Raw genomic sequence first — 25,394 nt, forward strand, 5'->3', positions numbered from 1 at the left:
AATGGCTTGCATCAGCCGAGGCGGTGGATGGCGTCGGTGAGGGTGAGTTGATGCCGATGACAACGGTTATCGTAGTGGCCGTGGGTGTAGGCAACACAACGGTGGTGATAGCCGGCGCTCTGGTCAGAGTTGGTCAGAGTAGAGTATGTTGATGGCATGCTTGAGGATGAGGGTGTTCCCTAGACCCTAGGTTGGTGGTATTGTCGGCAAAGAACCCAGCGGAACCCCGCAAATGCGGTCCAGCATCTCAATCGACTGACACAACATTGCCTCCATCTTCATCACCGAAGTGCAGAGTTCAGCCACCTCCACCATGGCTCGATTCAATTTGGGGAAAAAATTTTGGTGGATGGATGATAGGCTCTTGATACCGCCGATTGTTATGGTCTTGGACCTCCAATTCACAATAGCACGAGTATTTGAGTGTTCCGGGTACAATTCTAGAGAGGAATTGGAGAGATTGGGTAGGGAGAGGAATTGGAGAGATTGGGTAGGGATTAGCAAGAAGCTAGGGTTGGATATGAAGAACGGCAATAAGGGGTAAGAGTTCTGGGGAGCAAGATGACTTTATCATTGTTCTATTCGACGATGTCCTGTTCTAGCTCACTTCTTTCTTTATCCTCTCTTGCTCTAGCACGAAGCCGGGCTTTCCAGACTAGAATCCCAGCTTGGAGGCCCATGTCCGTGACAGCGGGTATACTTGAACGATAGGATTGTTGATTGAATTTTAAATCTCTACCATGATTGCGAGTGAATGATTGCTTCAGTGATGCTCAAAACACCCGTTCGTTCAGCGCCAAATGTGCGAATAAACTGGCACCACGGGTGTACCACCGCCGCGTACGGCGTACCTACCATCAAGTTCTGGCACCCGGCACACCTCTCTCTCTCTCTCTCTCTCTCTCTCTCTCATCTTCAGAGCGCCATGTCTAGACCTTCCCTGGCCACCGTCCTTCTCGGCCTGATCACCGTGCTCATCAGCAGCACGGCGTCGGCGGACACGCCGGACTGCCCGTACCCGTGCCTCCCGCCGCCATCCTCTGGAGGAGCCATCAACAGCTACCCGCCACCGTCAACTGGAGCCGGCGGCGGCTTCGGCGGCAGCTACCCGCCGCCTCCGCCGGGGAGCTACCAGCTGACACCGCCGGGGGTGATGCCGGGCTTCTCCCCACCGTACAGCGGGTTCCCGTCCGGGCAAACCCCGCCGCCGCCCAACCCGGTCCTGCCGTGGTTCCCGTGGTACTACCAGCACACCAACCCGGTCACGGGGACGTCGGCGGCGTCCTCACCGGCCATGGATGGGAGGTCGAGGATCACGGTTGGCGTGCTGCTTCCTCTGTCCTTATTACTTGTTCTTCTACTTCCTGTGTTGTAGAGAGCAGCTGTCGGTGGGCGAGTCCATTCCTATACTAGTTCAGGTGGTTTATTTTGTTGTTTTAATTGGTACAAGTGCTTGAAATTATATGTAGAGAATAAATCATTATGTCAGATATAGACATTTATTAATTGTAGTCTTTTTACTTTGTGTCTCCTCATATCCTTAAATTTGCTTGTATTTATGGAGCAAACATATATGTTGTTGTCTAGTTCAGACTTCAGAGTATTACGTGTTATTCCTCTCCAGTATCAAACTATAAATTACTGATTTTCCTGAAAAAACTATAAATTATAGCTCAGTTTTACAAATACGATGAGACAAGTAAACATAAAATGGGGCAATTTTGTGTTCTCTGTGTTCCATTTCGTCCCTTAATTACTAAGCAAAGATTCATTGACAGAGAAAGGCATTCTTCCTCATCACCTTTTCAGCTGTCGAGCATAGTGGGATTACTTACTGAGGCAGTAGGTTAGCTTTCATCCGTTTCTTTTGTTGAGACGTCAAAATCTAGCTATTTAAGTCAACAGGAACAGCTGCATAATTCATATCTGGGCCCAAAGTTTCCCGTTCGGCGCGGTGCCTGTCTTCTTCTTTTTTTCTGATGTTTCTGGAACAAACACATCTAGTCTGCAACAATACCTACAATTTAATGTTTGAGTATCTATATTTTGTGACGGTTTATGCATCACCGTTGCAACTAAGTACTCTTAATTACTTCAGAATACAGAACACTCTTTTTTACAGTCCCTGCTCAGTGAAAGTAAGTAAACAGGAGTCATATATAAATTCTGCATAACGTAAAGAAAAATGCCTTGTCACATAGTACGCCATTATCATCATCATCTATAGTTGGAGTCTTAGAGAACCGTGTAGACCACGTTGCCCGATCGAGACATTACTCGTTACGTCACGGAAATGCCACCTAATGGTAGTAGTGCCGTGCCGTTTCTGGAGGGGTACAGCTAATCGCCAGGCAAAACGGTGGCCATCCATCGGATCGGATTGAATAAAAGATGGTCCTGTTTGCTGCTCTCTCCGCGTTTTCCAGCCCTGTAGAGCCCTCCGCTGCTCGCCACGTGGCCCCCAGGGTGAGAATATGGAAGACGGAGCAAAGAGCGCAGCGAATGGAAGGGAGGGGATTTAGCTCGTCCCGCCTCAATTTCCGTGCAAGGCATCTATCCAAAGAAAAAATATTTTATTTCACAAGCTAGTTATCCTAATTAAATTTCGATCGCACCTTTACGTTTCTTACACTAAAATCTTCAAAACTAAATCACACTTGACTATATTTAGATGATATTTTTTCTAAAATATTTTTATTTATTCCAAAGTAATTTCTTTTTCCGAAATATTATATCTTGTTCTGGAATATATTTTTATCTTCGGATCAACTTTTTTATGGAATACATTCGGAATATTTTTCTTTGAATAATTTTATTTATTTTCAAGCAATATTTATTTTTTAAACACTATCTATTCATGTAGTATATGGGCTGTGCATGGAGCAGTGGTGGGATACGTGCTCTGCAATACTATAGCAACCGATCGCGCACTAAGAATAGAAGTCCTACGGGAAGGGCAAGGCTGCAGCTGCTGGCCCGTATGTCAGGAGGCATATGATAGGTCCCACCTTGTCTCTTCCCATCCATCGCCTTCTCCTTGTTTCTCTCGCTCGGCTGCCCTCTCTCTACTCTTTCCCATCACTCAAATGTCTATCGCTGCTCGGAAGAGGTCGTCATGCCCCCGTTGCCGCTTGAGCTAGCACCACCCATCATCCCGTTGTTCTACTTGTTCTACTTCTCGAGAGCCCCATCAAGACCGTGGTGGGTGGCAGCGGCAGTGGCCAACAGCAACATAAATCTCAAGGGACTCAGTTACCTGCTACTTGCTGTCCACGTATATGCCCACCGGGTGTTTGATGAGTGAGATGTCGAATAAGACTTTTAATGGATAGAACAAATATTACTGATTATGTTTTTTTAGCATATACTATTATTTTGTGATAGATTTTTTCTGAAATAGATAGAACAAGCGATTGTTGCCTTTCATTGACTTGCATAAATTTAGCTGTCTAATACTTATATTTAATTGTTGAAATGATAGAGCGCGCGAAGCACGTCAAATTTTCTAGTAGATGGGAGTGGCGTCCAGCCTCCATGCATCTGTTTCAGTTCCCGTTCCCTCCGCATAAATGAACAATGAACAATTGTTGTCTCGATATACTCCTGGGCCCAGTGGCTAAATGGCCCAAACTGTCCATTTAGACCTTAGCCCAACCTCTCTACCCCTCCTTGCTCAACGATTCACCGTACCTAAACCGAGCGACACCCACACTTCTGCTTGTCCCGCTCCAAGGCAAGCAAGGGTGGCTTCTCCGCCGGTAGGTGCACGTACTGTAGCTGTGGTCTACTTGCCGCCGGGGGACACCATCAAGACGCGCAGCTTCTTGCGTCTCCGGGCAGGACAGCAGCCGCGGGCACGAGCGCAAGGCGCGCGGAGCGGCAGGCGTCGCCGCTCCTGTGGTCACGCCGCACGGCCCATCTCCGCATCTCCGGCGCGGCGGCAAATTGCAACAGACCAATTATAAAGAATTCTGTACTTTTAGAAAAAGTAAAGTCTTGCACCGTCCAACTATTATAAAAATTTATTTTTTTAATATTTAACTACAATACCGGATAACTGAGACCATCCAACTATCAAAACTAGATAAATTTGATCTTCTAGTAGTTTCAAAGGTGGTTTTTTTATTTTATGAAAATTAAAAATATTTAAATTAAAACTAAATATATATAATTCGTTTTAAACCAAAAAATACAAAACTGGTGCTAATATTTTTTAAAAATATAAACTATCTATTGGTACTCTACTTGTTAGTTATTCGAATCTAATTTTCGACGTTTCTAATATTTATTTGCTTGTAGTTATGCTTATTTTTTTAACAGTTAAGATTAAACTAGAGCAAACAATAGGTTACATTTTTAGAAATAATTTGGTACTAGTTATATATTTTTATGATTTAAAATAAATTAGTTTTGATTTTTTAGATCTAACTAGATTTTTATTTTTTAAAAATAATACAAAACTATATTTGAAACCAGCCAAAGGTGTAAACTTGTCCGGTTTTAAGAGTTGGATGGTCCTTGTTATCCGGTTTGTAGAGACTTTTGTGATAGTTTAAATGTATAAACTGGATTTTTTCCTTTAAAATATATAGAAAAGATCAAATATTCAAAATATCTTTACTTTTTTCTTCCAATTTATTTTCCTTATTTTCTTTCCTCGTCATTGTTTCTTCTCTTTATCCGATTCATCCTCCCCGCACGTCGCACCTGCCTCCTACTCCCGCAGCTGGCTGCCTATCCGCCCCCGCTTTCGGACTCCCGCAGTTGGCTGCTTCCGCCCCCGCTTCGCACTCCCGCTGATGCCCCCCATCGCTCCCGCCGGCTCCCTTGTGCTCCCGACACCAACTCCCTTTCGCCCCCGCCTCCCTGCTCTCATCGTTGGCCACTACCGGCCACCTCACGCCACATGTGAGCCTCTCCTGAGGTCAAAGATGGCAAGCGATGGGGAGGAGCCGTGGGGAGCCTGTTTATTGGGTTCTCGCTCCACCTAAGCGCTCCAATCAGCGGGATTTGAGGACCTTCTTCGCTGAAACAGTTGTGAAATTGTTTTGCTTCTCTTCATTTGGTAGGGATCGAGAAGCTAATGCTGGAGCTGTTGCAAGATCCATACCAAACAGGGCCTATTTATAACATACTCCATGGAGTACGTTGCCGTACATGGAGGGGTAGTTCCATTCGATTCATACGCGCGGTTACAATGCAATGCAACTATAACTGTTGACAGGCAGTATATGATATATATGTCAGGCCAAATCATAACCCGGTGGTTCCACTACCCAGTACCCACAGACCCTGATGTAGATGACCAAGGTCGTTGCAGTCACACATACACGACACGTACGATCACAGATTCACAGTCCACCACCAGCTGCAGCGGCAACCTCCGGACTCGCAGCGGCACATTTCCACATGTCGACGACGGCCGCGAGCGCCTGGTGTGCAGGCCCGCCGGGCACCGACGCCTTGCGCGCCTCCGCCCGCAGCTCGCGCGCTCTCTCCCGCGCCACGGCGCCCTTCTCCCCCACCATCAGCTCCCTGACCGCCGCGGCCACCTCTTCCCGCGACACCAGCCCGTCCTCCCGCCGGGCGCTCACCCGCAGCGCCAGCCCGACGTGCTCCGACGCCAGCTTCACAGCGTTCATCCGCTGCTCGGCGAACAGCGGCCACGCCAGCGCCGGCACGCCGGCGGCCATGGTCTCCAGCGCCGAGTTCCACCCGCAGTGCGTCAGGAACCCTCCGACGGCGCGGTGGCCCAGGATCTCCACCTGCGGCGCCCACTCCGGCACGACGAGCCCCACGGGCCTGGTCCTCTCGGCGAACCCCTCCGGCAGGTAGCTCAGCGGGTCGTCGGCGTCGCCGTGGTCTGTCGTCTTCCCACCAAAGTAGCTCGCGCTGCTGTCCTTGTCGTTGGGGAACCGCACGACCCACAGGAACCTCTGGCCGCTCGCCTCCAGCCCGGCCGCCAGCTCGGCGGTCTGCAGCGTGGACAGCGTGCCGCCGCTGCCGAAGCACACGTACAGGACCGATCCGTCCGGCTGCTCGTCGAGCCACGGCATGCACCGGTGCTTGGCCGCCTCGTCGGAGAACGAGCGGACGAACGGGCCCACGGCGTAAGCCGGCGCGTAGACGCCCTTGTCGGAGAGCTCCTTGAACGCCTCCAGGGTCTCGCGCTCCAGGGCGTCGAACGTGTTGACGATGAAGCCGTCGCTGTGGAGGTAGTCGAGGCCCATGTCAACCAGGAGGCCGTACACGGGGTCGGTGCGTTCCTGGACGGGGTCGACGAGGTCGGCTCCGTGCAGCGGCAGGCACCCCGGGAGGACGACCGGCCCCGGGAGGTCGCGGCACTCGCAGGTGGTGGTCCTTGCCAGCTCCGGGGTGTAGAGCAGCGTGGCCAGCGACATGAGGCTCGAGGTGTAGAAGACGTAGTGCGGCACGCCGAGCTCTCTGGCGACGGCGAGCGCCGCGGGGCAGAGCATGTCGGCGAGGAAGGCCGTAACTCCGCCGGCGGGGGAGCCGAGGAGGGAGCAGAGCAGGGCGCGGAGGTGCGGGAGCGTGCGCTGGACGACGGTGATGATGCGGGTCACGATGTGCGCGCCGCCGGGGAGGTCGTCGAGGGGCACCTCCGGGAGCGCGGCGGTGGAGATGCCTGGCGGGAGGGAGGCCAGCGCGGGAGAGCTCGCGGGCGAGGAGAGGTTGGTGTAGGTGACGATCGTGGAGGTGACGCCGTGGAGCGCGGCGAGGCGCGTGGCGAGCTCGGCCACCGGGGCGACGTGCCCCACGCCGGGGCTGGTGAGCACGACGACGTGCGGGGCGTGCACTTGTGCCATCGATCTCAGCTTGCTCAGCAGCAACCGTGCTTCGTTCGTCGGTGGTTCTGGGACTGGGAGCAGTGGATGATGGGGATGTGGAGATGTTCTCGATGCTAGTGTAAATGATGTGATACAAGTTATTCACTCCCTCCTCTTCATTGTTTTCGTCGATTTTGATAGTGCAGCGTAGACGGTCACGTTTACGTGGACAAGTACTCATTCCCATGGTTCTGGATTCGGTCCGAAATGACCGATTTGCATCCAAATTCGTCCATTTCGGTAAGAACCGAAACGAAACCGAATCGTCTTAAAAATTTGATCGAAGTTGAATTTTTATGCTACGACTATAATCCATACAAGTCCACGTACTGCTCTAGATATAAAAACATGAATAAACTCTAATTATAGACCTCTTATGCCTCTCTCACTTTATCCTAATTATCAAATGCTGAAACAGTACGATTTCGTTATCTTTCTGCTTAATTTCTCACCATATCTCTCCAATTCTCCCCACCATCTACTACCACGGGAGTGATCAATGCCCAAATTTCCATCTAGTTCTATCCAAATTTTATTTAAAAATAAATTCGTTGAACGGTCAAACAACCGAATCCCGATTCAAAATTTCCGAATTTTCCGAAATTCACCCATTTCGGTGGCAACCAAAATTTTTCCGATTTTGAATCTCAAAACCTTGCTCATTCCTATAAACACTATCTCAGAGAGACTAGGTGGAAGCTAGTGAGATTGACGGTCACCACACACCACGTATATCTCGCTATCGTTAGATATAAAGCTCCATATTTAATAATTCAACTATGGACTAACAAGCAAATTGTGCTTAGCTCAGTCATGGACTATGGGCTAACTTGATGGCCGACGATGTTGGATGTCCTCCTCTCTCGTCATCAATGATAATGACAGCAAGATACACGCGTAAATCTCACTACTACAAAAATGAGTTTTAGCAACGCTCCATTTTTTTCCCAGGGGCAGGTCAAAATTAACCCGGTCCTGCAAAAAAGCGTAGCATCTGACCCGCCTCTGAAAATGCAGCCTCATTTTCAGGGGCAGGTGATGGCATCACCCACCCCTAAAGATGATATTTCCAGGGACGGGTGGTGCCATCACCCGCCCCTGCAAATGGGGCGCATTTTCAGAGGCGGGTGATGGCGCCACTTGCCCCTGCAAATACATTTTTAGGTGCGGGTGGCACCATCACTCGCCTCTGAAAATGGACATCAAAATGTGGACACCCTTCTTCCTCCTCCCAATAGCCCATTGCTTGCTCGGGGTGGTGCTGCCTGAAAATCCAAAAAAAGAAACAAGGGGAGGGGAGGTTTTAAACTTGATCCTTCGAGTTGGGTGATCTAGGAGGTAAGTTGATGCTAATCACATATCTTTTCTAAACTTTTTAGATAGTTTTAAGGTTTAAATGGAGCTCTCTTATCTCTAGCTAGAATCTAGACCTCCATGGACTAGATTTGCCATTTGGGGCTCTATTTGCCTAATTTTTTTTGATGAAGTTATGTTATTTTAGTAGGAGAACAAGATTATGTAATCATTTAGGCCCAATCTTTATGTTTTAGCCTTATTCTTAAGTAAACAAATTCCTAGACCCATGGAGGAGAGAGAAGAAGCTTTGTTTTTTTCTATATTTTCACACATGCATGATAGTTTTTTTAATAAAATTTAGTTGTTCAATAATAGGTTCGGTTTTGATCTCTTTTAGTTTTTACATGTTAAAATTAGCTTTTTCCAATATCTACGCATATATAAAAGTATATATTAATTTACCATTTATTTATCTACACTTATTTGTTGATGCTCAGAGATGGATAGGTCATGGATGTACAAAGTATGAAGGACGGAGGACTATTTCCTTGGAGAACATAGGAAATTCACTGAATCTGCAGAAAAGGACGCAAGAAGTAAGAAGACACAGAGAATACATTCCCCATGCAAAACCTGCAAGAATATGAGAGTATTCAGTGACACAACTACATTCAAATCACATGTGATGGTGGGTAGTTTTGTAGATAACTACATGATCTGGATGTATCTTAGCGAGAAAGCACCAACTCCGATGGAGAATTCAATCGATAAAATCATACAAGACGCCGAGTTTAATAGATTGTTTGATGCTTATGATGATTTTGACGACTGGCGGCGATGATGAAGATGTTGGTGGAGGCTATGGTGATGGTGTCCCGAGGGGGGGGAGGGGGCAATCGATGGTGGCAGTGATGATAGCACTGACGATGAACTTGATGACGGTGATTTTCTGAGCCAGTTGTTGCATCACACCAAACCAGAGCTATTGGTTGGTAGCGCAAAGGGGTTGGCAAACTTTGAGACGGTGAAAAAATCAACACAGAAGAATATATTCGAGCGATCAAAAGGATATCCGAAATACTGGACCGTTCTTCGGTTGATACTTGAGCTATTGACCATAAAGGCTAAGCACAGTTGGTCAGACGGTAGTTTTAATGACCTCCTGCATATATTGGCTTGGATGCTTTCAAAGCCCAATAAAGTGCCTGCCAACACATATCGAGCAAAGAAGCTTGTCAGCCCGTTCATTATGGGTGTGGAAAGAATTAATGCATGCCCAAATCTTTGAATTTTGTATCGTGGGGATACTTTCAAAGACTTGAAAAAAATACCTTGTATGTTCTGCAAGTCGATACAAAAACAAAGCTGGTAATTGTGGTGGCAACAATCAAGGTCGAGCAGATGGGAACAAAAGGAAGAGGAAGGGTGCAACCAATATTGTTGCCTCTGTTGAGCCAACAGACACTACTTCAACATTTGTGAGAAGAATAGCAGAATTCCTTCCATAAATATGTGGTACCTCCCAGTTGCCGATCGCCTGAGATGTTTCTTCTCCAACCCAAAGGATGTTGAATTGATGCGTTGGTGGAATTCAGATAAGTGCCGGAAGGGCGACGGAAAGCTTCGACATCCAGCTGATGCTCGCTAGTGGAAGAAGTTTGATGAGCGGTATTATTTGGAATTTAGAAAGGATCCGAGGAATGTTTAGTTTGCGTTGAGTACGGATGGAATGAATCCATTTGGTGAAAGGACTAGCACTCACAACACATGGCCAGTGATCTTGACGATGTACAACCTGCCTACATGGAAGTTCTAGAAGAGAAAGTACCTTCTGCTATCCATCCTTATACAAGGACCCAAGCATCCTGGCATCTATATTGATGTTTTCCTTGAGTCTCTAATGCAAGCGATGGAAACTCTATGGAAGGAGGGTATCGATATCTTTGATGGTTTTGTCAGACCCAGGCCCACGGGACTGCGCACATGGCCTACATCTTACAGAATAAGGGGTGGGTCATGGTACACGCCCTACACCAGTTGTAACTACTCATAGCGTAGTAGAACTACTTATACAGTAGTAGAACTAGTCAGAGATAGAAGGAAACTACCCGAAAAGTACTCGGGTTGGACTCCTGGGCTCATATCCGACTAGGACTTCCATATAACCCTATCCCCCAAACTATATAAGGGCTGGCAGGGATCCCTCCAAATAAGAAATCACCCGATCACCATCTAAGGCAATACAAACCATACAGGACGTAGAGTATTATGCTCTCGGCAGCCTGAACCTGTCTAAACTTTGTGTTTCTTGCATCTTCGAGTTTCTGATCTCAGCAACACCCTACCTACAAACTCACCACCTTGGGGGTATCCCTCGTTGGGCGTGGTGGTAAAATACCGATAGCTGGCGTGCCAGGTAGGGGTGTTCATTGAGCATCCACCTGAAAACTCGATGGCATCTTTCAGCTTCACCAGCACCGTGCTCGACGAGGGCACAACTTTCATCTTTGGCTCCTGGATTTGCGTCGCCAAGGGCTTGGGTGGCTTCAACAGCCACCTAGCCGACTCCAGGAAGCCAGAGGCCTCTACACCCACTCGACGCAGCGACCTCGACGAGTTGCTGCTCCCTGATCTCGGCCGGGGAGATCGAGATAATGTCCGTTTTCGACGCGATTTCAACGGCGCTACACCAGGGCTACTCGGATCGGATTCAAACCAATCTGAGGAGACTACACAGTCCGAGTCCCACTCTGACTTGGAGGAGGACTTAGATCGTTTGCTGAAACTCGAGGGCGCAGGAGCCACTACCTGTCGCCCCCCCCCCATTTTTTACAACTACTCGGACTCCAATGAAGAGTACTCATCGACTAGGACTACACCTTCAAGCCAGAGACAAGGAGGACTCGAGGACGAGGGAGCCACCGCTTGTCGGGAAGCCCCCATTCTCGACAACCACTCGCAACCTGATGACCACCCTGAATCCTTTTCGGGTAGTCACTTAGGTTTGACATAACATCTATGCCGTAAGGTCGTTTCGTGTACTGGAAGGTCTTAGAGACCTCTAAACTACTCGAATACGACTCCCGCCTTGTGGCCTTCATGCAGGAATAGCCCTTCGAGGAGGGCAAACCTCTCTCTCCTATCTCGGAAGAGGGAGAGGGTAGCACAAAGCTACTCGAGTGCAGCCATACGGCTGAGAACTTGCCGGATCGTAAAGTCTACATGGCTTCCCTTTGCAATGCGAATGACGACGAGCCGGGTCCCGAATACGACACTGAACTACTCGCGGACGTGTTTGCTGATGAGCGTACGTCGGACTCCCCCTAGGATGAGAACGAGGAGCACAAAAGGATCTGATGGTTGAAGAACGCCAAGCGCGCCCAGCACTGGCGGAACGCGGAAAACCGCGCTCACAACCCAATGCACCAAAGGAACCTCAACAGCGCTTTTGCAGAAGCTGCAGATTGGGAGTATCGTACACCGATTGTCACCATTGCAGAAGCAGTGCTCCTAGCTTAAAAATTATCACCCAACCCCAGATACAAAGGCCACAGTATCTAACCCAGCGCACGCTCGTGCAACTCGATGGGAAACACCAAGTGTCTTCCACTCGGAACATGCCCTCAAGATCTGAGCACCATTGCGACACTGCGCAGATTAGTCGCACCCCTGGAGGAGGCCCCAGATATCAGAGGAACGACAATCGTGAATGCAACCAGGGCCAGCAGTCTGTGCGTGGAAACATCGAACAAGAGGTGCAACAATCCACTCGCCCACCTCACAACCGGCGCGATGCATGGCCTCAAGGCGAAGCTCCACCTGAGGCCAGCCTTCACGACGCTCCCACAATTGATCTTAGGCAGAAGATCAATGATGGCCGCGACGTGCAGCGCATCATCAAGGCAAGGACAAGGGACCATCCCGTCAAGTACCACAATGACGACGATAACGACTGCTTCCCCACCTTCACCTCCAACATCACCGAGAAATCCTACCCCAAGGATTTTAAACCAGTTGGGATCCCCAAGTATGACGGCAAGCAAGACCCGCGCCAATGGATTCGATGCTACTCCGTCGCCATCAAGATCTCAGGGGGATCCAACTCCACCAAGGCACTCTACTTCCCAGTAGGCTTGGAATCCGCACCCCTCACTTGGCTTGAAAGCCTTAAACCAAACTCCATCGACTCCTAGGAGGACCTCAAGCGAGCCTTCATCGACAACTTCCAGGGATCCATGATTAGTGCAGGCACTCGCCATGATTTGTCCCAGGTCAAGCAGTAGATGAACGAGACCCTGAGGTCGTACACCCAGTGTTTCTTCGAGATACGAGCCACCATCGCCAACATCACCAATGAGGACATCATCCGCTGTTTCTAGAATGGCCTCTTCTTGAAGCACACGTACCACGACTTCGGATGCAACCACCTGACTACTGCCGTGGAGCTACGTGACATGATGGCACGATGGGCTAACTAGGAGGATGAGAAGAACAATCGCTTCCCCAAGCGCAACAACGACAAGCAGGGAAATGGCAACAACCATTTCGACAAGGGCCAGTGGAACAACTTGGGAAATCTCCAAAAGTGCAAGCCAAACCAAGAAGTCGTGGCTGTCGAGTGCAATGCGTGGGTCAAGAAGCCAGGGAGCAATCAAGCTCAGTTTGAAAAAGTCCTGCACAAACGATGCCCGGTGCACCCGAGGTCCTAGCATACGCTCTTCGAGTGCGTCACCCTCCAAAAGTCACTCAACGCTCCACCCCTTCCTGAAGACGGAAAGCAAAAGGATTAGGAGGACGACAACGAGGGTGACAAGTCGGGAGCTCAAGATTTCCAAGACCTGAAGAATGTCGTCAACGTCATCTTCGGCGGAGACGGCGGCTTCCCCTCCAAGTGCGCGCACAAGCTGACCCTGCGTGAAATCCTCTCTGTCGAGCCCACCATACAAAAGCATCTGAGATATAGCGAGGTCCCAATCTCCTTTTCTAGGGATGACTAGTGGGCTAGCTTCTTCAAGTCGGGAAAATTCCTGCTCGTCCTAGATCCTGTCATGGCGGGCTGACAGCTAACCTGAGTACTCATTGATGACGGGAGCATCCTCAACCTGCTCTTTGCGAGTACTTTGAAGAAGATGGGGCTGGACATTTCCAAGATGCTCACCCCTAGTAGAGCTCCGTTCTACGGCATCATCCCGGGAAACGTGGCTACACCACTCGGTTCAGTGGTCCTGCCAGTCACATTTGGGATGAAAGATAACTACCGCATTGAGTACATCAAGTTCAAGGTGGCTGACTTTGAGTTGTCATACCACACCATCCTCAACAGATCATCATTGGCCAAATTCATAGGCGTGCCTCACTACGTCTATTTACTACTCAAGATGCCAGGCAAAACAGGCGTACTTACTTCTGCGGCGACTTGAAGAATTTGTACGACTGCGACCAAGAGGCGATCGAGTATGCCACAACATCACGCATGCCAGAACCTTCTGCGGAGATGGAGATCTCCAGCCAGAGGCCAAGCCAGTCTAGGGTAAAAACCAACCCCAGTGACGTCGACATCAAGGCCATCCATCTGCAAGAAGGCGAGTCATCTAAGACTGCTTTGATCGGAGGCAGCTTGAATGACAAATAGGAAAGCGCGCTGGTCAGCTTACTTAGGGCTAACCATGACATATTCATGAGGAAACCAGCTGTGACACTCAGGTAATTAGCTTAGTCACACCCTAGAGTTTTGCTATGCTTTTATGTCCAAAGTATGGCAAATGTGTGTCTTATGTATGCAATGTTATGGAAAAAGTGATGTTTATGTAATTAATTTTAACTAGAGGTCCTTTTATGCAAAATAGATAGAAGTAGAGGGAAAAGTTTAAAAGTAAGAGGGTTATTTTGCAAAAAGTAATATCTATGGTTAAATTGCAAAAACAGGTGAATTTACCCCTGGGTATACATGTAAAAGTATTTTTATCCATAGGATTTACATAAAATATGAAATTATTACTAAGTCTATTTAATTTCCAAAACTATTGCTCAAATGCAGATGAACCTTAAAGAGAAGTTGTAGAGTTTGAAAAACCATGCACTTTTGCTTTTTTGGACCATCTTCATTTGAGCACTGGTTTAAAAGTTGCAAGCCCTTTACAGTAAGGTCCCTGCTTTTCCCTGAATTCACAGATCAGTCCCTGGTTCAGTTCTCCCCCCCTCTTCTTCCTCCCTGCGTCCTGCTCCTCTGTTCTGCGCCGCTGCACGTCTGGTGCTCCTGCCGCCGGCGCAGCACATCACCCTTGGCCGCCGTCGTCCATCCCCCTGCTCTCCCCTGCCCACGCGTCACTCCCCCGCTCCCCCACCGCTCTAGCTTTCCCCTGCTGGCGCCCTGCCCGTGCGCCACGGCGCCTGCGCACTGCCAGCACCGCCCGCCGGCACCTCTGTCGCCGCCGGGTTTTCTGTGGTTCCTCTCCCCTGTAGCACCGTAATCAAGTTCGGCTCGTCGTGCCTATCTTTCTCACCCTGTTTGCCTATAAAAGGATGCCCCAGGCCTCTTCGCACGCGCACAGAAACCGCCGCCTCCTCCATTAGCGCCGCCGTGACCTCGGGTCGTCGTGGAGCCTCCCCCTCCGCTATCTTCCTCCCCAAACCGACCGCACCGTCAGCTTCCCCGTGCCCCACCGCATCTCCCCAGCCAGACCTTCTCCTCCCCTGGACGCCGGAACCCCACCGCCGCCACACATCTCCGGCCGCCGGTTCGGCCTTCCGTGGGCAGCTCGCCCCTGACCACCTCGAGCCCCCCCAGGACCACTCACAGGTAGCCCAAGACCTCCTCGTGCTCCCCCTCCCTTTCCCCCTCGCCACCGGCGACTCCCACGGCCGGGATTTGGCCGGTCCCGAGCTCCTCCCCGCCGGCCATGGTCATTGGACCCAATTGCACTGATTGCTTTCTTTCCAAGGGGTTTTGTGTAAAATCCAGGGACTAGTCTGTAATAGAAGTATCTGTTATTTCATGTGAAAGCATTTTCTGCCTTGTAAAATTCGTAGTAATTCACATAAAAATCCAAAAATAGCAAAAATAGTTTTGTTAGAAACTAGATTTCAAACTCTATGACTTTTGTTAATAGAGTTTAGTTTGAAACAAAATATTTCTACCTATATTTTAAACCTAAGATTAAGGGTAGTTTATGCCTAACTTTGATACTTCATGCTTTGTTTATGAAGTTTGGTATAAATAATCTATAAATTCTAAGCATCTTTGTGCAAAGTTTCAAACTCAAATTTGATTTAAACTTAACTTCTTTTATTTTGAACTTTCAACTTTGAAATATTAACTAAACCTAATGTATAACCTTTTCTTAATTGAAATCTATTGTCATTCTTTAATATGGTATTTTATAATGTTTAATAAATAATCAATTTTTTTTTAAAAACCTATAATCCTTTACTTAAATTTTGGTTCATTTTAAATTTAATTTAAATGTTTTAGTTCTTGTTTGCAACAAACTCCACCATATCCTTGTGGTTCCTTTATAAATAATGTTTCAAACCTAAACCTCTTTATTTTATGAATTCTTGTGTGTTAATTGGATGAGTTACAATATTTGAAATGTGAAATTTTAAATTCAAATTTCACCTTATTTAATTTATTGCATCTCATATAGAATCAACGACACTCGACGACGGGGACTACGAATTGGTCTTAGGACAAGACCAGGGCTTCCCAGAAGACCCAGCACCAATCGTCAAGGGACTAACTGAAGCCCCGAACCCGAGTTCGGAAGCCTCTGACTCTCCTGCCCCCACCCCCACTCCAGAAGGCAAGCCCCGGACATATCCCACTACTTAATTTACACTGCAATCTATGTCTATCTATATTATATCTTGCATTAAGTCTAGGAACTGAAGTGAAACCCTAGATGCATAAATCCTAGGAATCCAATGTAATGCTCCCGAGTCCTTATCGGATAGATGCTCCGCTAATAGAGCCGGTAGAAGTCGAGTGATTCCCTGTCACTCGCGCGATATAGGAGTTGCATGCTTATTTTACTACAACCACTATAAGGATGACGGACAGGGTCATGTGCTGTATCATGACCTGAAAGATTACCCTGTCTGTTTTGATAAAAGTTTTAAGGCCGAAATGTGTGGTAGTGGTGGCTAAGTTTTTGAAAGTACTAACCACATACCGCGAAATATGGTAAGCGGTAAGCCTAGTACCCGAATGGCCCGGCAAATGGACTTGTCTCCACCACTCGACTTTTATTTTATGTTTACACGCACCGACGTGTGGGAGTACATTCTGCAAGGCAGACAGGAATACGGGTTTTGTAGTCGCGCTACAGACGTATGTCCTGCACACATTGGGTGTGCGTACGGTCCTGCAGTCGCTTGTGGTGGCCCTGATCCATAACCCGGAATATGAGGGAAACGGTTGCTTTGGAATGCCCTGTTGGTATTCCAAGCGTGTGTGTTAGGTTTACCTTGCAAGGTTAAATTCGATTCGAATCGTCCGGCTCTCACGAGGATTGAGACTGCTTAATCCTTCTGCCACATTGAGTAAGAAGTGGAACTAATGATGGATAATCTTGATGGATGATAATCACTACCTTGCTTGCTTAGTGTAGGTGCTAATCTAGAATAAATACTCAACTAGAAGATGAAAGCTAAAACTTGAAAATAGTTCATACTCTTTGTTGCTTTTCAGCTGAAAATAAACCCAGAGCCTTTACAATGCCTTCATGAGTCTAGTTATGGGCTAAAGTATACCCAGCCCCGGGTAAGCCTTGCTGAGTATTAGAATACTCAGCCTTGCCAATATCTGTTTTCAGGTACGACCTACGAGAATCCCACGGACAACCTTGTGTGGCCAACGTCCGTTCCTTTTGGCTGGTCCGTGGAGTGGGACCCGTCCCCGGCCGGCACAGACCCTCCGGAGTGACACCAGGCCTTGGGCTAAGCTTGGTGTTCGCCTTCGCGACGTGTGTAGTCGCGTAAAACTTTTTCTTCCGTTGTGAGTTTAGACAAGCTGTTACGCTTGTCAGTTTGAACATGGTTTGTATGAATTTACTTATCTTTGAACTCGGTTTGTAATAATGTATGTATGGTTGTAAATTAAAAAGTTGATGAGCTATTCTGTGATGTGAACTCGCCTTCGTGCGAGGTAAACCTGCTTCGATCCTGCTGAACCGTGGTTGTATCGGGCGGAGACCCGACAGACCAAAGGATTGTTCCGTTTGAAGTGCGTTAAGCTGATTGCAGTTGTACGGCGATCAATAACGCACTTGAGCCGGAATAATTCGAGCGGTTCTGCCACAGCTGGTATCAGAGCTGTAGGTTTACTTTTACATCCGGAGAAGCTCTTAAAAAGTGTTTTCTGGATAAAAGTTGCCAACAAATGAATTTACAAAGCACGTTGGATCCGTTAAGGTTGGTGATTAGAACGTAAAGCCCTAGGGGTTTATATGGGAAAATATCAGGTGGCAATTAGGGTATATATATATATATATATATATATATAAATCTGACTTGCAGCACTACTTTCCGTCAAAACTTAAATTCCTGCACAATCCAATTTTACTTCCTGTAACGACATCTACGTACGGAGGTAAGAAGGTAAGGATCCTCAGCCAACTGAGGGAGCTTGGCCTTCCCGTCGGTGATGCGAACCGAACGCTGTTTCTCAAGCAGTGGACTACTTGAGATGCTGCCAATATATCAACTTAGGTTGATTATATTGGGAGTATATGGTTCGGCGCAGGGTATGGCGATCGCTGTTCATACCCCCGCATTTTGCGGTACCCCCGTGAATACGTTGTTTCGATGACGTATGTTAACGTTGTCTGTACGGCGGTAATTGTACAGATGCTGTTTCTATATTGAACAGTAATGTTTGGGGACGCTTTCATGTCGTGCTGCCATGAAAGGTTCAGGAGATATATATATATATATGTGTGTATTCTTCTGCAGGTACACTGACCACGTTTACGCTATTAGGATGCGTAGGGTTTATCGATTAGTTATATATAGTAAGAGACGTATGGTTATGCCACCGGAAATTAACTACGTAAGTCCGAACATATTCGGCAGTTGTTTTGGTTGTGAGGACGAGTAGTGCGTGCATGCATAATCTGTTAACAAAAGGATTTTCATAAATAAAGGATATGTTGTTTGCCTTAGGAATGGGCTAATGGAGTTCTAATGATAGTTTTAGGTTGGGTCTCTTATATAGAATCTTAGGTATCCATCTGATTTCTAGCCTTTGCTGTTATCAGACTTGACTATCTTATTCCATTTATCTTGTGATTTCTCAGCAAAGTAAAGAGTCTCCGAAATGGACTCTGAGCACGGAGACCCTGTTATCAGTCCCCATCATTCTTCTTCTGGTAGCCAGTCATCAGTAGGTAACTTAGAAGACTTTTAAGTTGAGAGGGTGCCAGTCTAGTTGTACTTAGTGTAGTAAAAGTGTAAAATAGGCTTGGATATCTATCCTGTTAATGGAGTATATATGATAACAACTCCGGGTGGTAATATTCCTTCAAACCAAGTCTGTAGAAGTGTACCAATTCAGATGGGTAACAATCTGATGAAGGTAGATCTACTCTTGCTAGACCTAAAAGGAATAGATGTTCTTTTAGGAGTAAATTGGATGACCCAACATCATGTGTATCTAGATAGGTTCCTCGGAAAATGAGCCTACCATTCTTTATCTTGCACAACCAAAGTTCTTCCATTCTTGCACCTATGCTACGTCTGGGGTCAAACTAGAGGACATCCCAGTCGTCTGTGAATATCCAGATGTATTTCCGGATGACTTACCTGGAATGCCTCCAGACAGGGATATCGAGTTCATCATAGAACTCCAACCTGGTACAGCCCCTATCTCTAAGAGACCTTACCGTATGCCTCCTAATGAGTTGGCTGAATTAAAAACCCAACTCCAAGATCTCTTAGACAAAGGCTTCATTCGTCCAAGTGCATCACCATGGGGTTGTCCAGCCCTATTTGTGAAAAAGAAAGACAATAGCTTAAGGCTGTGTGTCGATTACCGTCCTCTCAATGCGGTGACCATCAAAAATAAGTATCCTTTACCCCGCATTGACATTCTGTTCGATCAACTCGCCGGAGCTAAGGTATTCTTTAAGATTGATCTTCGTTCCGGCTACCACCAAATTAAGATTCGGCCCAGTGATGTTCCAAAAACAGCTTTCTCCACTCGGTATGGTCTATACGAGTATCTTGTCATGTCGTTTGGTCTCACTAATGCTCCAGCATATTTCATGTACCTTATGAACTCTGTCTTCATGCAAGAACTCGACAAATTCGTCATAGTTTTTATTGATGACATTTTGATCTACTCTAAAAACTTAGAAGATCATGCCAAGCATCTTCATGTCATTCTTCAACGATTAAGAGACCACCATCCGTATGCCAAATTCTCTAAATGTGAATTTTGGCTAGATACAGTCAAATTCTTGGGCCATACCATTTCTGGTGACGGAATATCCGTCGATCCCAGTAAAGTACAAGAAGTGATGGATTGGAAACCTCCGACCTCAGTCCATCAAATTCGTAGTTTTCTCGGTCTAGCTGGCTATTATCGTCGTTTCATTCCTGACTTCTCCAGAATAGCCAAACCTATGACCGAACTACTAAAGAAAGGTGTGAAATTCTCCTGGGATCAAAAATGCAAAGATGCATTTCATATTCTCAGAAATCATCTTACGACTGCTCCAGTCTTAGCTCAACCAGATGTCTCAAAACCTTTTGACATCTATTGTGATGCATCGGGAACTGGACTTGGTTGTGTACTTATGCAAGACAACCGAGTAATTGCATATGCATCACGAGCACTTAGAATTCCTGAACAGAACTATCCTACTCATGATCTCGAACTTGCAGCTGTTATTCATGCCCTAAAGATCTAGAGACACCATTTGATGGGTACGAAATGTCATATTTATACTGATCATAAAAGCCTCAAGTATATCTTTACCCAGGCAGATCTGAATATGAGGCAAAGGCGCTGGCTAGAACTTATCAAAGATTATGATTTGGAAGTGTATTATCATCCAGGCAAGGCTAATGTCGTTGCGGATGCCCTTAGTCGCAAAGCGCATTGTTCTTGCCTATCCGTTGAAGCAATCGACGAAACTCTCTGTTGGGAAATGAGTAAGCTCAACTTAGAGATCCTTTCCCAAGGTGACTTAAACCATCTTTTGGTTGAATCCACACTTAGAGATAGCATTGTTCTAGTGCAACAGCGTAATAAAGGGGTCAGAATCATTAAACAGAAGTTAACGCAAGGGGAAGGGAAGTATAAATGCTTCCGAGTAGATTCTAAAGGAGTTTTATGGTTCAACGAACATATTGTTGTACCCAAGGACCATAGGCTCCGTAGGCAAATAATGGACGAGGCCCACTTGTCCAAATTCTCTATACATCCTGGCAGTACGAAGATGTATCAAGATCTGAAACAGAACTTTTGGTGGACTCGTATGAGACGAGAGATTGCCAAATATGTGTCAGAATGTGATATCTGCCAAAGAGTCAAAGCCAGTCATCTAAAGACTGCTGGTATCCTTCAACCCCTACCCATTCCTTCGTGGAAGTGGGAGGATATCAGTATGGACTTTATTGTTGGCCTGCCCAACACTTCTCGGAAGCATGACTCTATTTTGGTAATCGTTGATCGATTAACCAAGACTGCACATTTCCTTCCCGTGCATACCACATATAATGCCAAAAGGTATGCCGAGATTTATCTGGATCAAATTGTTCGTCTTCATGGAGTACCTAAAACGATCATTTCTGATCGTGGAGCACAATTCATTGCTAGGTTCTGGGAGCAGCTTCAAGATGCTCTTGGGACTAAATTAATTCGAAGCTCTGCCTATCATCCTCAGACAGATGGGCAAACTGAGCGAATAAACCAGATTCTAGAAGACATGCACAGAGCTTGTGTACTCCAATTTGACAAAAACTGGGATAAATACTTGTCACTAGCAGAATTCTCTTACAATAATAGCTATCAGACAAGTATTAAGATGGCCCCATTTGAAGCATTATACGGTCACCGATGCCGAACTCCTTTGAGTTGGTCACAAACCGGTGAACGTAAAATTTTTGGACCCGATCTAGTTATGGAAGCAGAGGATAAAGTCAGGCTTATCCAGAACAATCTAAAGGCCGCCCAATCCCGACAGAAAAGCTATGATGATATACGAAGAAGACCATTACAGTTTCACGTCGGAGACTTCGTATATCTTCGAGTATCTCCCACCCGAGGTGTTCAAAGATTCGGTGTAAAAGGGAAACTTGCTCCTCGATACATCGGACCCTTTGAAATCCTTGAAATCTGTGGACCTGTAGCTTACCGTCTCCAACTTCCTCCCCAACTAGTGGCCATCCATAACATCTTTCATGTATCCCAACTCAGAAAATGTGTTAAGATCCCCATCGAAGTTATCGGTTCCCAAGCTATCGAAATCGAACAAGATCTAACCTATACAGAGCATCCAATCAGAATCCTCGACACTAAAGAGAGAAGCACCAGAAGAGAAACCACCAGAATATACAAGATTCAGTGGAACCATCACATGGAAGAAGAAGCAACATGGGAAACTGAATCTTATCTCCAGCATAACTTTCCCGATTTCTTCCAAACCCACCTCCAAGTTTGATTCTTCCCTTTCTTTCTATTCCGGAATCTCGGGACGAGATTCTTTTTAGGGGGGAAGGCTGTGACACTCAGGTAATTAGCTTAGTCACACCCTAGAGTTTTGCTATGCTTTTATGTCCAAAGTATGGCAAATGTGTGTCTTATGTATGCAATGTTATGGAAAAAGTGATGTTTATGTAATTAATTTTAACTAGAGGTCCTTTTATGCAAAATAGATAGAAGTAGAGGGAAAAGTTTAAAAGTAAGAGGGTTATTTTGCAAAAAGTAATATCTATGGTTAAATTGCAAAAACAGGTGAATTTACCCCTGGGTATACATGTAAAAGTATTTTTATCCATAGGATTTACATAAAATGTGAAATTATTACTAAGTCTATTTAATTTCCAAAACTATTGCTCAAATGCAGATGAACCTTAAAGAGAAGTTGTAGAGTTTGAAAAACCATACACTTTTTCTTTTTGGACCATCTTCATTTGAGCACTGGTTTAAAAGTTGCAAGCCCTTTACAGTAAGGTCCCTGCTTTTCCCTGAATTCACAGATCAGTCCCTGGTTCAGTTCTCCCCCCCTCTTCTTCCTCCCTGCGTCCTGCTCCTCTGTTCTGCGCCGCTGCACGTCTGGTGCTCCTGCCGCCGGCGCAGCACATCACCCTTGGCCGCCGTCGTCCATCCCCCTGCTCTCCCCTGCCCACGCGTCACTCCCCCGCTCCCCCACCGCTCTAGCTTTCCCCTGCTGGCGCCCTGCCCGTGCGCCACGGCGCCTGCGCACTGCCAGCACCGCCCGCCGGCACCTCTGTCGCCGCCGGGTTTTCTGTGGTTCCTCTCCCCCGTAGCACCGTAATCAAGTTCGGCTCGTCGTGCCTATCTTTCTCACCCTGTTTGCCTATAAAAGGATGCCCCAGGCCTCTTCGCGTGCGCACAGAAACCGCCGCCTCCTCCATTAGCGCCGCCGTGACCTCAGGTCGTCGTGGAGCCTCCCCCTCCGCTATCTTCCTCCCCAAACCGACCGCACCGTCAGCTTCCCCGTGCCCCACCGCATCTCCCCAGCCAGACCTTCTCCTCCCCTGGACGCCGGAACCCCACCGCCGCCACACATCTCCGGCCGCCGGTTCGGCCTTCCGCGGGCAGCTCGCCCCTGACCACCTCGAGCACCCCCAGGACCACTCACAGGTAGCCCAAGACCTCCTCGTGCTCCCCCTCCCTTTCCCCCTCGCCGCCGGCGACTCCCACGGCCGGGATTTGGCCGGTCCCGAGCTCCTCCCCGCCGGCCATGGTCATTGGACCCAATTGCACTGATTGCTTTCTTTCCAAGGGGTTTTGTGTAAAATCCAGGGACTAGTCTGTAATAGAAGTATCTGTTATTTCATGTGAAAGCATTTTCTGCCTTGTAAAATTCGTAGTAATTCACATAAAAATCCAAAAATAGCAAAAATAGTTTTGTTAGAAACTAGATTTCAAACTCTATGACTTTTGTTAATAGAGTTTAGTTTGAAACAAAATATTTCTACCTATATTTTAAACCTAAGATTAAGGGTAGTTTATGCCTAACTTTGATACTTCATGCTTTGTTTATGAAGTTTGGTATAAATAATCTATAAATTCTAAGCATCTTTGTGCAAAGTTTCAAACTCAAATTTGATTTAAACTTAACTTCTTTTATTTTGAACTTTCAACTTTGAAATATTAACTAAACCTAATGTATAACCTTTTCTTAATTGAAATCTATTGTCAATCTCTAATATGGTATTTTATAATGTTTAATAAATAATCAAATTTTTTTTAAAGACCTATAATCCTTTACTTAAATTTTGGTTCATTTTAAATTTAATTTAAATGTTTTAGTTCTTGTTTGCAACAAACTCCACCATATCCTTGTGGTTCCTTTATAAATAATGTTTCAAACCTAAACCTCTTTATTTTATGAATTCTTGTGTGTTAATTGGATGAGTTACAATATTTGAAATGTGAAATTTTAAATTCAAATTTCACCTTATTTAATTTATTGCATCTCATATAGAATCAACGACGGGGACTACGAATTGGTCTTAGGACAAGACCAAGGCTTCCCAGAAGACCCAGCACCAATCGTCAAGGGACTAACTGAAGCCCCGAACCCGAGTTCGGAAGCCTCTGACTCTCCTGCCCCCACCCCCACTCCAGAAGGCAAGCCCCGGACATATCCCACTACTTAATTTACACTGCAATCTATGTCTATCTATATTATATCTTGCATTAAGTCTAGGAACTGAAGTGAAACCCTAGATGCATAAATCCTAGGAATCCAATGTAATGCTCCCGAGTCCTTATCGGATAGATGCTCCGCTAATAGCGCCGGTAGAAGTCGAGTGATTCCCTGTCACTCGCGCGATATAGGAGTTGCATGCTTATTTTACTGCAACCACTATAAGGATGACGGACAGGGTCATGTGCTGTATCATGACCTGAAAGATTACCCTGTCTGTTTTGATAAAAGTTTTAAGGCCGAAATGTGTGGTAGTGGTGGCTAAGTTTTTGAAAGTACTAACCACATACCGCGAAATATGGTAAGCGGTAAGCCTAGTACCCGAATGGCCCGGCAAATGGACTTGTCTCCACCACTCGACTTTTATTTTATGTTTACACGCACCGACGTGTGGGAGTACGTTCTGCAAGGCAGACAGGAATACGGGTTTTGTAGTCGCGCTACAGACGTATGTCCTGCACACATTGGGTGTGCGTACGGTCCTGCAGTCGCTTGTGGTGGCCCTGATCCATAACCCGGAATATGAGGGAAACGGTTGCTTTGGAATGCCCTGTTGGTATTCCAAGCGTGTGTGTTAGGTTTACCTTGCAAGGTTAAATTCGATTCGAATCGTCCGGCTCTCACGAGGATTGAGACTGCTTAATCCTTCTGCCACATTGAGTAAGAAGTGGAACTAATGATGGATAATCTTGATGGATGATAATCACTACCTTGCTTGCTTAGTGTAGGTGCTAATCTAGAATAAATACTCAACTAGAAGATGAAAGCTAAAACTTGAAAATAGTTCATACTCTTTGTTGCTTTTCAGCTGAAAATAAACCCAGAGCCTTTACAATGCCTTCATGAGTCTAGTTATGGGCTAAAGTATACCCAGCCCCGGGTAAGCCTTGCTGAGTATTAGAATACTCAGCCTTGCCAATATCTGTTTTCAGGTACGACCTACGAGAATCCCACGGACAACCTTGTGTGGCCAACGTCCGTTCCTTTTGGCTGGTCCGTGGAGTGGGACCCGTCCCCGGCCGGCACAGACCCTCCGGAGTGACACCAGGCCTTGGGCTAAGCTTGGTGTTCGCCTTCGCGACGTGTGTAGTCGCGTAAAACTTTTTCTTCCGTTGTGAGTTTAGACAAGCTGTTACGCTTGTCAGTTTGAACATGGTTTGTATGAATTTACTTATCTTTGAACTCGGTTTGTAATAATGTATGTATGGTTGTAAATTAAAAAGTTGATGAGCTATTCTGTGATGTGAACTCGCCTTCGTGCGAGGTAAACCTGCTTCGATCCTGCTGAACCGTGGTTGTATCGGGCGGAGACCCGACAGACCAAAGGATTGTTCCGTTTGAAGTGCGT

At 46.7% G+C, this 25,394-nt stretch overlaps 2 protein-coding genes across 2 annotated transcripts; one reads left to right on the forward strand and one right to left on the reverse strand.

Moving 5' to 3' along the window:
• The first annotated feature begins 831 nt into the window (after positions 1 to 831).
• Positions 832 to 1,570, forward strand: LOC112881948 (proline-rich antigen-like). Its single transcript, XM_025946883.1, has one exon. The coding sequence runs from the start codon at positions 926 to 928 to the stop codon at positions 1,373 to 1,375; it is 450 nt and encodes a 149-aa protein (XP_025802668.1). The 5' UTR covers positions 832 to 925; the 3' UTR covers positions 1,376 to 1,570.
• Positions 1,571 to 5,144: 3,574 nt separating this feature from the next.
• On the reverse strand, positions 5,145 to 6,965 carry LOC112879606 (hydroquinone glucosyltransferase-like). Its single transcript, XM_025943946.1, has one exon. It carries the CDS (start codon positions 6,825 to 6,827, stop codon positions 5,352 to 5,354), a length of 1,476 nt encoding a protein of 491 aa, XP_025799731.1. The 5' UTR covers positions 6,828 to 6,965; the 3' UTR covers positions 5,145 to 5,351.
• Positions 6,966 to 25,394: the final 18,429 nt, after the last annotated feature.

The sequence above is a fragment of the Panicum hallii genome, chromosome 2 (genome assembly GCF_002211085.1).
Source record: "Panicum hallii strain FIL2 chromosome 2, PHallii_v3.1, whole genome shotgun sequence".
In the NCBI taxonomy this organism is placed as follows: Eukaryota; Viridiplantae; Streptophyta; class Magnoliopsida; order Poales; family Poaceae; genus Panicum; species Panicum hallii.